General features: G+C 41.5%; 1 protein-coding gene across 1 annotated transcript in view; it reads right to left on the bottom strand.

Moving 5' to 3' along the window:
• The window catches only part of jeb (low-density lipoprotein receptor domain-containing jelly belly protein), a 41,781-nt gene extending 28,780 nt beyond the window's left edge, over window positions 1–13,001 (bottom strand). Inside the window, exon 1 of the mRNA XM_089469552.1 lies at window positions 9,494–13,001. Within this exon, the coding sequence (XP_089325678.1) occupies window positions 9,494–11,027 (1,534 nt within the window). The 5' untranslated portion in view covers window positions 11,028–13,001. The remainder of the gene's footprint in view (window positions 1–9,493) is intronic.
• Between the last annotated feature and the right edge of the window lie 455 nt (window positions 13,002–13,456).

The raw sequence follows: 13,456 nt of genomic DNA on the forward strand, positions 1-13,456 counted from the left end.
GTTTATATATTTGTTGTTTGCTCTCATTATTTGTCATTTGTTCTATTTGTGTTCTGTGTTTTGTGTTCTGTGTCCTGTGTTTGCGTTTGTCTTTGTGGGGCGACACGTGTTCCAATATAGACGTGATAAAAGGAAACATATTAAATACGTGTATTGTGCGGCTCAATTAAATCAGGGCTGCACACTGCAAATGAATGCATTTAATTAAATGGAATTGTAAGCTCCCCAGCACGCGATGACCCAATTATATAATTAATGGCCGCCAAAGATCATGAAACTAATTTCCAAATGGCTTTCACTCTTGTAAAAAACGTAAATCAGAAAATCCTAATTGTGATTAACTGCAGAGCAAACGTAATTTATCGAAGAGCCTGAACTTTGGCTCGAGCGACAAAACTGTTTCAAAATCCGCATCAAATATGAAAAACAACTTTAATGCCAACAAATCTCCAGTCTAATGGAATTTATTAGCCGATGTATGTAAAAGTCAAACAATTTTCTCGGCTGAAATTTTCCGAGAAAAAGGCAATCAATTCAAGCAAAAATAATTTTTAAATAAAGCTGGAATATTTTCCGCATATTGTGAGCACAAAATTCGTCATTGAATCTAATTTAGTGTGCATAAATATATATGCATAAATTATTTATCAAATTGAGCATATTTGCTATGCAATCAAACGATGGCAATCAAAAATTTATCAGACAATTAAGATGAAGAAGCAATGCAGAAGCATAGAAATTAGCTTCTGATAAAATTCTCCTGATATTAAAGTGAAATTCTCGATTCGAATTAGGATTTAATTTTAAATTGCTTCTCTAGTCTGGCTCAAAATGTCAGTTCGCATTGAAACCTTTTTGCCTAACGGAAGTCGAATTAAGCCTGGACCCGGCTAAATTAGTGGGCACTAGACTCTGCTCGGGGACAGGTCATTTATCAGGGCATAAGTCAGACGGTTTACAGCTTATTTTGCATGCCAATTACCAGAGGCGAACGAACACTTGTCCAATAAATAACCCATTATTTATGTAACTCATTGTGGCTGTTGTTGTTGGTGTTGTATAATATTTGCTTAGCGAAATATATGCAAAATTCATGCTACTTAGCTAATTTTACGCGCACTTTGAGCTAAAACAATGCCACTAAGAGACGCTGACTAACCAAAAGTGGGTGTGGGCAATGATGAAGTGACTTGAACTCGCTCTCGGTCTCTCTCTATCTCTCTCGATTTCCTGTCTCTGTTCGTTTGCTACAATACGCGTATGCATGCTATCTCTGTTTTCAGGCAGTTCATTCATAAATTCCGCGTCAGCTCGCAACTCATTAGGCACGACGCTCTGCCAACTACACACACACACAGACACACACACTGTCTCACACACAGTCTCACACGTCTGTGGCCTAAAAGTATGCTACGTGTTCTTCTTCTTACTCGCGTTGCTGCTGTTGTTGCCCACCTCGCATTGCATCATCTTTTGAGGTGGTCGCCTCGTTACTTGTGTGGATCTCTAGCAAATATATCATAAGCAAAAGTCCTTGACGCTTCATTGACTAAAAAATTCCAGCGCACACACACAACTAAAGTAAAAGAGAGAGAGAGAGAGTGAGAACGAAAGCGACGCTTACTCATACACACACACACACACACACACACACAATTACTCAGCAGCATTTATTTGCGCTGAGTTTTTGGATGACTAAGTGCCGACTCGCTCCATATATCCACTTTCCACTAATACATGTATATAAATATATGCTTGTCGGTCTTTTGGGTCTTATTATACACGTACACACACACGCACACTCATTTGCTGGCCATTTATAGCCTACTTAATTGACTTGATCATAAGCACAATTTGTGTCTGCCTCATCTGAAGATGTGTGTGTGTGTGTGTGTGTGTGTGTGTGTTTCTGCCTCATTCATTTGTTTTATCAACTTTTGCAATCCTTTAACAACAACAGCAAATCCCAGTCTCGCACATTAAAAGCAAGCAATTCCACACACACACACACACGCACACATACATGCATAACGAGCTCATCTGCCACTTTAGTATATATCACTCGTTTTCCTAGACGCTTTTGGCTCTCGCTCTGTGACGCAAGCGTTGGCCAACAGAAAAAAAGCAGAAAGCAGCAGTTGGAAAAAAAAACTGGTAGCCCGTTTTGGGCTGCTGCTGCTGCTGTCGTCAAACTGGCTGAATGGCACACCAATACTCACACTCATACTCACACACACATACACAGACTCATTCTCTCCTACAATTGGCCTGCTCAATGGTTTGCTCCGCCGGCCCGCCTCGGCTGCCGCTTCGTCTTGTGCTTACGCTAATGTAAATATTTTCTCTCGGCTTCGCTGTCGCCGTCGCCGTCGTCGTCGTCGTCGGGGCCATAATTATATATGCAAGTGGCCGGGCGCCTGTGTGGATGTTTTAAAATCTGTCAGGCGGATGCTGCCATTCTGATGATGTCATTGTTTATTGATTTGTGTGCAAGTGTGTGCGCGTGTGTGCGCGTGTGTGTGTGTGTGTGTGTGCATGACTGAATGTACCCTCAGCCTAATTTGTGAATGTCGTCTGTTTATTTTTGGCGCTGCGTTGACTCGAAAGGCTAATTTTCTGTCAAAGAAAACATAAAAAAAGGAAAAGGAAAGGCATACCAAAAATAATGAAAAACAGGAGGGAATACCCTATCAAATTGTAAAAATAAGCTGCAGCAAAGAGTGCATTGAAGCAGACATTTTCAATAAAAATACAATATATTAAGAATAGGGAATGCCACGAATATCGATTTAATAATATTATTAATACTATATTAAGTTTTGTGAATTTTCTTTATGCTAAGATATGATATAAAACTGATATATATGTATGTAAGGCTCTGTACCCAACACTCAACTAGCTCCCAGATCGAAAGAATTTCTGGCTTACAGGGTATCTCTCGGTCCACCTATACCTATCACTTACACTTTTCACTTGTTCATTAACGAATTTGCTCGCCTAGCGCTTAGCATCCCGTCGCATACACGCACCCTCACACGCACACACGTGTACTTTGGGGCGTGTGACGTGGGCGATGCCGTCGCTTACAGTTCATTTAGTTTCGCCCAAATGCAAACGCCCCGCATTTGCTTATGCAAATTGAGTTGCGGCTAATTAGCTGCGACTGCCACAAGGCAAAAAGTTGTTAGGACATGCCTGTCAGTGGGGCAGGACACTAGACAGACAAGCACACACACACACACACACACACAGAGAGACGCAAACAATGGCCAAGAAACTAACATTTTGTCAACTGCGAGCAATGCGGCCTTGCAAGGCAAAAGCAACAACAACACCAACAACAACAACGACAACAAAAACTACTGAGCAAATGTCAAATGTGTCCCTTATTGTGGTCAGCGCACACACAACAAGCCTTGTGCCCTGAACATGTATTGAAATTAGGCAACAATAAAAGAAATAAAATAAAATAGAATATACATTTTTGTAGGTCACGGAACAGCTAAGGACAGACCCTAAAATAAAATGTCAAGCAATAGCCTAACTATGGAATATAAGTATGTATATTTATATACTTATATGTAAATAAATATATGGAGTACTTTTTGTTGAATTATATTGTTGAGCTCAGTTGCATTACAGATCTACATTTTATTTATGTAATGTACATTTTTTTTATATTTATTTTGATTACTTTTTTCTATTTTTTTTTTTATTAAAGCTTTTTGAATTTTTTTTTATAATTTATATTTATGGCATGAGCGCAAGTAATATGGTTTATTAGCTAGGGCAAGCTGCAAGTATTACTTGATATTTTGTTGTCAATTTATCAATAATATAATAAATATCGTATATGATATTATATATACTGAATTGATTATTTAATAAGTATCGAAATTATAATATAAGTATGAAGCAAGATAGTTCAAATATTTAATTTGTTTATATATTTTTTATTATAATTGGTAATTGACTGTACAGAGATAAGCTTGCATATATTAATTTAATTTGACTTAAAGTGTAAAAATCATTTGTTAAAGGTATCTATGCAATTGATGTATAGTTTCTCATGATTATATAAAAAAAGAATAAAAATAATAATAATAAAAACATATAATAATAATAAAGAAATAAATAATAATATAACTAAGCTAATCTCAACTTTAAATCCAATTATTTCTTTAATACTTTCAGTTACTTTTGCCTAATACTTCTAAACTTAGACTGAAAGCTGAATAAAATAACTTAAATTGAAGCCAAATCGAAATTTCTTGCTGTTCAAGTTAAGCAATTGAAGAGCTTATTTCTGGAATATATATTGAACATTTATTTATATTTATACATTTTGATTTGGCCAAAAATATAAATCACATATTATATAAGTCGCTTGTCTAAGGTGCTTAAATAAAGCAGCTTACATCTTCTGCTGTCTCATTGCATGTGATTGAAAATCAAAGACTTGTCTGATCTTCTAAAGCGAGTGAGGCGCATCAAATTGCCGCCTCTGCATTTCAATGTCCGATTATTGAGAAGTTCAGGTACACACCAATGCACACACACGCACCCAGAGAGAGAGAGAGAGTGAGTGGGAGAGAGAGCAAGGGAGAGGGAGGGGCACACAACCTATCCCAATCAGAAGGCCTGCAGCCAACAGACAGCCTGTCGTCGCCTTTGCTGGGCTCGACTTGAGAAATTTTCCATAGACGCAGACAGCGCGGCTGCAGCAGCCCACGCACATGACAGGACACCGCTGACGTAGCCCACCCTAAAGACACACACACACACACGCACAGTAGGAGAGTGAGTGTGAGAGTGAGTGAGTGAGAGGGAAAGAGGGGACTCTAATAACGTTTCCAACTAATTTGCGTAATATTTAACAGCGCTTTGAACAGTTGAAGAAGGCGCGTCCGCTGTGCCCCAGATGTGAAAATGTGAATGTGAATGCGTGTGTGTGTGTGTGTGTGTGTGTGTGAGTGTGCGGGCAGTGGCCACTCGGAGTTGTTACTCGAATTACAAATTAAATCAACAAAAGTGAAAACCAAAGGCGTGCGCACGCTGCCCGCACAGCAAGGACATGTCAAACAGCGACCATATAAATGAGTGTTGTGTCTGTGGCATGTCCGCCGGAGACGGCAAAGGCAAAGGCGACGGAGACGGTGACGGTGACGGAGACGGAGGCAGTGCCAAAGGCGAAGGCGAAGGCGGTAACGGCTACGGCTGATGGTCGTCAGCAGGCACCCCCTGGGGTGTTGTTACTAAATTAGTGGGAAAAACACACATTGCACACACACACACGCACACACATACTCACGCTTACACATCAAGGATCATGTGAAAGTATATAAGTGGTGTAATGATATAAAAACGCGACCATCACATAAATGCCGCACATTTTTCCATGGAAAAGGTTAATGCGGCAATGAGGAAGCTGCCAGCGAGCATTTTCCCACAGAGAACGACCGATAGATAACAAAAGTGAGAGAGAGGGAGAGCGAGAGGGAGATGCCCGTAGAGTATGGTCAGCACAGGACACACGCAAGCAGCAGGACTCCTGCAACGGCGTGCGGCTCTGTGGCCAGGCAAATGACGCGCTGTGCATGTGTGTGTGTGAGTGTGTGGGTGGCTCTATAAATGTGTGTGTGTGTGTGTGTGATCAATTTCAATGTAAACACTTGAAATAACAATTGTAATTTTCCCAACTACGGCAAAGTGTGAACGAACAACAACAAAAGCGACAATTCAATGCTCGATGACAGTTGATGACGTTATTGCATCGTCAATGGGGCAGCGCACACATGTTGCTCGACACACACACACACATATATTAAAATCTATATATGTACATATATTTATTGAAATAAGCAAAAGTCCGTTGGAAATGTGGGCCGGACTGGGGCTGTGCGCTCTCAAGGTTTTTCTCTGCGTTGTGCGTAAACACACTAGAAAATTTCCAACGAAAAGCGCCAGTGACAATTGGCAACAACAACAGCAACAACAACAACAACAGCAGATATTGCGCAAACATGCGCATCAAATGAAAATTCATTGATTGTCTTATTGAATTTTGTGTTTTACCATAACGAACCAAAATTTTCTTTTGACGAGCGGAAAATCCATTTAAATAAGTTTACAGCAATTTTCCTTATATCGATGTGAGCGGATATTACACAGAATGTTTGCAGAATAAAATGGAGAGGGAGAGAGCAAATGGAAGAGAGAGCGAGTGAGAGTGAGAGAGAGAGAGAGCGAGTGAGAGTGAGTGGGAAAGTGGGCTTATAACAGTTTCAAGCTAAATTGATTGGCTTATAGACTTTGAGTATTTTTGCATTTGAATTGCTTTAAGTGAACAGCAAAGATACATTTAATTGGGATATATATTAAAGAAATAACAACGAAAACAATAATATTTCAACTCAATAAATGTATCGATATGTATTAACATATAAATATATATTAATATTAATATATTAAAAGCGTGCAGTCAATGTTATTAATTTATAATTCACGAAAATTTAAGAAATAAACAGGGAAAATAAAAAATGTATAAATAATAATAATTGCTTATTAAAGAAGCGAAGATATTTATTTTATAATAAATAAAAAAATTAACCCAATTAAAAATTGACTACTAGTTATTTACTTATCTTGATATATTTATATCTAAGAAGCACAGCTACAAATATTATTAAAATTGAAAAATTGTATTAAAAAACTGATAAACAATTATATTGAAAAAGAAAAAAAAAAGGTTTTATATTAATTACATTCATATATTATTATTATTTTTTCTAATAACAGATATTAATTTTAATTAAATTAAGCAATGATGTGAGAATAAATTTAAAAATTTTAAATCCTTGTAATATTTAGATATTAAAACAAGTAAATACCTAAGCAATTCATTTTTCATTTACCTCCTTATAGACATTAAACCTCCACTAAAAGTTCTCCCACTCACTCTTCTATTTCCAATTAATTTGACGCAATTTTCATAAATCACTTTCAGTCTCTGGCAAAAATCAAATTGTGTCTGTCAAGATTCTAGTTTTAAGAGTTCGAAGTTCAATTAGCTTAGCGAAATGGCTCAACTGTTCATTATGAATACATCGCTTGGCCCGCCAGCCATAACAACAAAGATTTTCCTAATTCTCGACATTTTAATAAGCCCCCTAATACGCCCTCACGCACGCCTCTTCTGTCTGTCCCGATGGCGTGGCATTTAGCTCATGGCCGTAAAAATTATGTCATTAAACTTGAAAGTGTTAATTAAAAATTAAAATTGATTACAATGCGCTAACGATAACGCAAACCAGTTTTACTCAGTTCCCAGTAACATTACCAGTACCAGTACAAGTTCCAGTTCCAGTTCCAGCTCCACTTAGCAGTTCTAATTCCAAGTCCATTCAGTATTCATGGCGACCATCAAAAGTTGGTGTAAAGTAATTTAGCCCAAAAGCCGCCAGCCAAGTTGCCAGCGAAGTTGCCAGACCGTTGAAAAATGCCACTGAACTGAGCTGTGTGCGGCAATGAAAATTCGTGGAAAACTGCTGACAGACAATGCGACTAATTTGCTAAAATGCAATGGCCAGAAAGTTGAAAACTTCCAAATATAGCTGCCAATTAAATGCGAACATTCACAAAATACATATACATACACACACACATATATTTCTATATATCTATAGATATCTATACATGTATGGGTGTAGGTATTCGCGTTTCGATCCGAAAAACTTTGTCCGTGCACGCCGACCAGTTTGTTGACAAATGATTTAGTGACAATCTATTAAATGATAGCTGATCCTTGATTGATGACGGCCCGAAGAGCATGGCGAGCTTGGCCAACTAGCCAACTTGGCCCGACTAAAAGGATTAAATTCGAAAAGCCGCTAAGGCACTGCAGTTGTTATTGTTGTCGCTGGAAGTCTTTGAACTATGAATTATGCAAGCGCCCCACACTAATTCCGTGGGCCTGTCCCAACTAGACATACATAGATAAACATACATACATATATACATAGAAACCAACTTTGCTCTATGCCAATATGAATAAAACGAATAATAAAGGGAACCACATAAATGTTGAAGTAGAAATAGAAAAAAGCGAACCAATGGAACAATTAGCGACCGCCCTTGGGCTGGTCGCGACCCAAAATAAAAATAAGTCATAAAAACTAATAACTGAATCAAGTGAAGTAACCGAAATACGTAAACACGCCAAGGGCTAAGCGCGACTGCCCTCACAATAAATGGAGACCCAACCTGGCAGGCGACGTATAAAATTAGCTATACCATGTATATTCCGCTCTCAAGAGCATGACAAATTTTAGGAGGAGGAGGAGGAGGAGGAGGAGGAGGTGGAGATAATGATAAATTAGGGAATGAGCTTCTAGGACAAATACAAATGTTATTAGCGCCTAACGAGAGTGATCTATGCATGTATGTACATGTATGATTTTTATAATCCATTTAGCCATATATGCATATTGCCTAGATTATTAAACAAACATTATAATTCGAAGTATTTATAGCTGTTCAAATTGATTTTCTATAAATAAAGTTGCCAGACGATGGGAATGTAAATGAAGTCTTTCAAAATAACAATATTAGTGCTTCAATTAATTATTGAAATCGGTCGCATGTAGATGAACAAATGATAATTATATATATAAGCTATACCATGTGATAGGACTTTATTAGATATCATAAACAGCTTGAGTTTGTATCTATAAAAGGAACATACGATAGTGCTCTTACCTAAATAAAACCTATAATACCTAAACTCAGCTTGAATGTATTTCTCATTATTCCAATTTTCTGATAGATAGACTCTATGAAGAAATAAAATGGGTGCCTAATCCTTTATTATGCTCTATAATAGCAATAATGATTCCGATTACTTCTTTTGAAATACAAATCAAATAACTGAAGTAAGAAGTGTGGAAAATCTTTTATGTTTTTGATTCTGTTGCTGTATTATATTTTCTTCCTTTATTTTTTTCTCTCATTCTCCCTCTTTCAATAATATGTGGTACTTTAAAACGGAGTTTAAATCCAATTATTTAAATGCGATTTTATAAAAGTTGGCAAATTGATATAATGATTGGCGTAATTCTTTTTTTATAATCTAATTCTATACATTTATTTCCCATATTCATATTTCCGAGAGACATGAGTAACTTTACTTTAGTAGGAAAGTGCAAGTTTTTTTATGGTACAGGATCTAGAGCTCTATCAGTTTTTTCCTCAAGCCAAATTAAATACATCTATATCAAACATAAATCATTCATTTCGATATAATAAAACGGCCTTTTTGGAACTTTAAAATTCAAGCAAAAAACATGCTGATATATAAAATCCTTTTCAAATTCTTAAAAGTCTAATATATCCAATCAATAAATTATTCATTCACTATTTGGACATCCGAATTTTCATTTGGTTCCCCATTTGTATATCCTTATAATCTATTCCAATAATAAACTGTTGTACTCACCGATTTGTGGCACATCGTATTGCCGTTGGCCGCGCGCCGTGCGCAGCATCAATTGACTCGCAATGCTGTGGGAAACTGGGGGCGACGTATAGCCAGATAGTCCAGCGCTGGCAGCGTTGCCAGATCGCTTATGATTGGGAAGCAACAGCGATGGATCCGATTCTTTCTTGTTTTGCTCCTGCTGCGATGAGGATGCCGACGATGATGATGATGATGATGACGGCGACTGCTGCTGCTGCTTCTGTTGCTGCTGTGCATCAGCAGCAGTTGCTGCCGACGATTCGTGCAGTTGCTTCTTCGCTGCGTCGCCGTTCTCGTTCTGCGTAGACTTTTCCACGTTGGCGACGCTGCTGCTGGAGCTGCCGGAACGCGTGGCTGCCTTCAGGTGCTTGCTGGCTGTGGCCTCCGAGTTGGCCAGGGCCAGTTTGCCGCGCTGCTGCTTGAAGTGCTGCCCGAAGATGTTGCGCTGGAGCGCTGGCTGCTGGTGCTGCTGCTGCTGTTGCTGCTGCTGCTGCTGCCTGGGCAGCTGGGCCCGCTTCCTGGCCCACTTCTGCTGCATGCGTATGTTGTAGTTGCTGTTGGAGTGCGTCTTCTGGTTGCTGGACTTGGCCGGCGCATCGCGCTGCAGTTCCTGCTGCTCGAGCAGCGATTGCAGTGTGTCGGGCGCACCGAACTCGAGCTGCTCCTGCAGCCGATACGGATTGTCCAGCAGCGCGGAGGGCTCCTCCTCGAGGCCATGATACTGATAGGTATCCAGCTCGCGCAGCAGCTCATCCTCGCCCACATGCGGCTCATCGCCGTTCGGCTCCAGCTCCGAGAAGTCATCAAAGTCCCCAAAGCCGTGCAGCGGCTCATAGAGCGTGTCGCCGTCCAGCTCATGCTCCGATGGCTGCATAACGCGTCCATAGTCATACTTGACTGGCCGTCGGCCCAGCTCGCGCAGCTGCTCGTAATCCATGTCGGTGGCCATTGGAGGCGGCGGCTGCTTTTGGACGCTGCCAAACATGAGATCGCGCGCCGCCTGCTGCATCAGCGCGGAGTAGTCGCTCACGTCCAATTCCTCGCTGGGCTGCATCTTGACGCGTCCGGCTATGATGGGCCGGCCATGGTGGCCGGCGGGCGTGTCCGGACTCTCGGCCGTCTGCTTGGCCAGGCCGAGCAGCATGAGGCGCTCGCGCTCCAGCTGCGCCATGTCCGCTATTTCTTTGTTCAAACGGCCCGTGGTCGCATCGAATGCCGCCGCCGCGGCCGAGCGATGGCCATGCCCATGGCCTAGCCCGCCGCCAGGGGGCGCTCCGCCGCCCGCATGCTGATGCAGTTGCTGCTGCGACTGCGGCTGCCAAGCGCCGCCGGCGCTCACATGTCCAGCGCCGCTCAGCGGCAAGCTGGAGCCCGAGCTCGAGCCCGATCCCGAGCCCGAACTGGAGCCAGCGCCTGGCGTCTGCTTCTCGCTGTTGCCGCTCAGATGCAGCGCATAGAGACCGCCATTGATGAGCAGCACGCAGACCAAGGTCTGTACGAGCGAGAAGAACATTTTCGATTTGTTGCTTTGGCGCACTTTCTCAATTAGACGGCTTATGTTGGCGCTGTGTGTGTGTGAGTGCGAGTGTGTGAAAGATAGAGAGGGTGTGCTGCGCGGGTAGCAAGAGCTAGAGCGAGAGGGAGAGTGAGAGTGACTGCTGTTGTTGCTTTTGCTTATCTTCACTTGCAGTATTTACTTTGATTGTTGTGGGTGTGGGTGTGTGCTTGTGTGTGTTGGCCGCTTAGCGCTTGTAAGTCTTCATGCTCGCTGCTCAACACTGCGCGCTTTAGCGCTTAACACTGCACAACACTGGCTGCAGCGCTCTCCGCGCCTCCTATTGTTTCTGAAGTTGCCTTTAGACAAAATCAATAATCAATTGTCTACTTGTCCAACTGAAGTGTCTGGCGTGTTGTTTGTTGAACTTTGTTGGCCTTTGTCGAGGGAGTTGCTGACAGACGACGACGACGACGACGACGACGACGGCGACGGTGACGGCGACACACACACGGCTCTAGCACTAGTTGCTGCCTATTATTATATGCACACACGCAATGCACACATATACATCAATATATGTATGTATTCAATCTCTGCCGTCGGCAAAATATAGCGTACTCTACCGTTACTCCTGTCTCGCGACGCCTCTGCTGGCACGGAAGTCAACTTGCGGCTGCCTAAAAATCTCAGCTTTGACCGCTCGCTGCGTTTATAGCTTCCCGTTGGCTGCTTCCTGCTTAATCTTTCGCTTGCCAAATCGTTGGCCCTACTCTATATAAGGAGACAGTAACTGAACGCACGGCACTTGGGTTTATCTTCGTTCGTTTCTCAGATCTTGTGTGTTTGTTTAATAAAAATGCAAAGAAAACTTGAATTGTGTATAATTTTTGTTTTTGTTTTGTTTTGTTTTGTTGTATATATCTGTTACAGTTATAACAATATTTGTTATTATTCGTGTGTATATATTTTATATTATATATATATATTTTGTTGAAGGAACTTGTTAGCACTTTTCTGCTTAGCGCTCAGCTGCGGCACTTTTGTTTTAGTTTTATATATATATACATATATATATTATATACTTTAATTATTTTATTATTCATTTTTGTATTTGTTTCACAGATCTTGCACGTGTTTTGCTTTGCTGTAGTTTTGTTTATTTTTGAAAATTTTTCGAAAACTTTTTAGAAATATTTGTTAGTATATTTTTTGTAAGGGGGGAGGAAATAAGTTTGCACTTTAAAAACTTGTATTTTTTCACGAATTTCACTTGATTGCTTCTTGTTGTTATGCTTGATGCTGTTTTGTTATTGTTGTTTGTTTTTAATTTAATTTCCTTTGGTATTTTGTTGTTGTTGTGAGTGTGTGGAGTTTCTTATTTGATGTGAAAACTTGTTCTAGTGTATCTCTTCAATGTTCCGCACATATGAACCGACGAGCAAGGACTCGTCGTATCGTCTCAGCAGGTTTTGCCTGTTTGTCTGCCTTTTGGTTGACGCGTTCGCTGTCGCTGCCGCTGCTGCCGCCGCTGCTGCTGCTGCTGCTGCTGCTGCTGTTGCCGTCACGGAGTGCGACGTCGACGCTGCTCTCCTCAAGGCGTTTCGTATTTCCACTTTATAGATGTTCATACACGCCGCCACTTGCCCCTATATGAGTGAGTGTCGATGTGTATGTGTGTGTGTGTGTGTTGGTGTATGTGTGAGTCGATTCTAGTCGTAGTCGTCGTGCGAGGTTCGTTGTGCATTCGTTTCGGGCGAATGCTGCTCGTTGTTGCTGTTGCTTGTGTCCGCCCGTGCCTCGAATTTCACTTGTCCTGGCCGCTGGCTGCTGCGTCTGCTACTGCTTCTGGCTGTTGCTGTTGTTGCTGCTGCTGTTGCTGCTGTTACTGTTGCTGCTGCTGCTGCTGCTGCTTCCTGTGCGTTTACTCAGTCGACGGACAACGAGCACGAAACGACATTTACGTTTGTTCGCTCAATACTGAGCAGGCCGCACGCTCAACCACTTGTTTTCAAGCCAAAGCCAAAGCTGAAGCTGTAGCCGAAAGCAGAGCCGAAGCCGATGCCAGAGCCGAGGGCGCGTCAAACCAGCAGCCCGTGCGCTGCGTCATGTGTAGAGTTTTTCGCCAAACTGAGCGAAAACGAAGAGGCACACAGACACCGAGGAGAGAGCCCCAGCGAGAGAGGGAGAAAGAAGGAGAGCGAGCGCATAAGCGAGCGAGCGTGCGAGCGAGACGGAAAGCACTTGTACGTTACGCTCTAACGGCGCCCATTGAGCCGGCATCTCCCATAAGATGTCCCTCGTAGGGGCAGCGACTTGTTCGAATTTTCGCGTTTAGCTAGTTCATAATGTTAATAGGATTTTCCTATTAGCAGCAGGGATTTTTGAGCTTCTTCTTCTTCATTACCTGGTATCCACAGTCAGTTGAAGACATTGCGGTTTAGTTT

This window comes from Drosophila arizonae, chromosome 5, assembly GCF_054131065.1.
Source record: "Drosophila arizonae isolate 15081-1271.41 chromosome 5, UAZ_ARI_1.0, whole genome shotgun sequence".
NCBI lineage: Eukaryota > Metazoa > Arthropoda > Insecta > Diptera > Drosophilidae > Drosophila > Drosophila arizonae.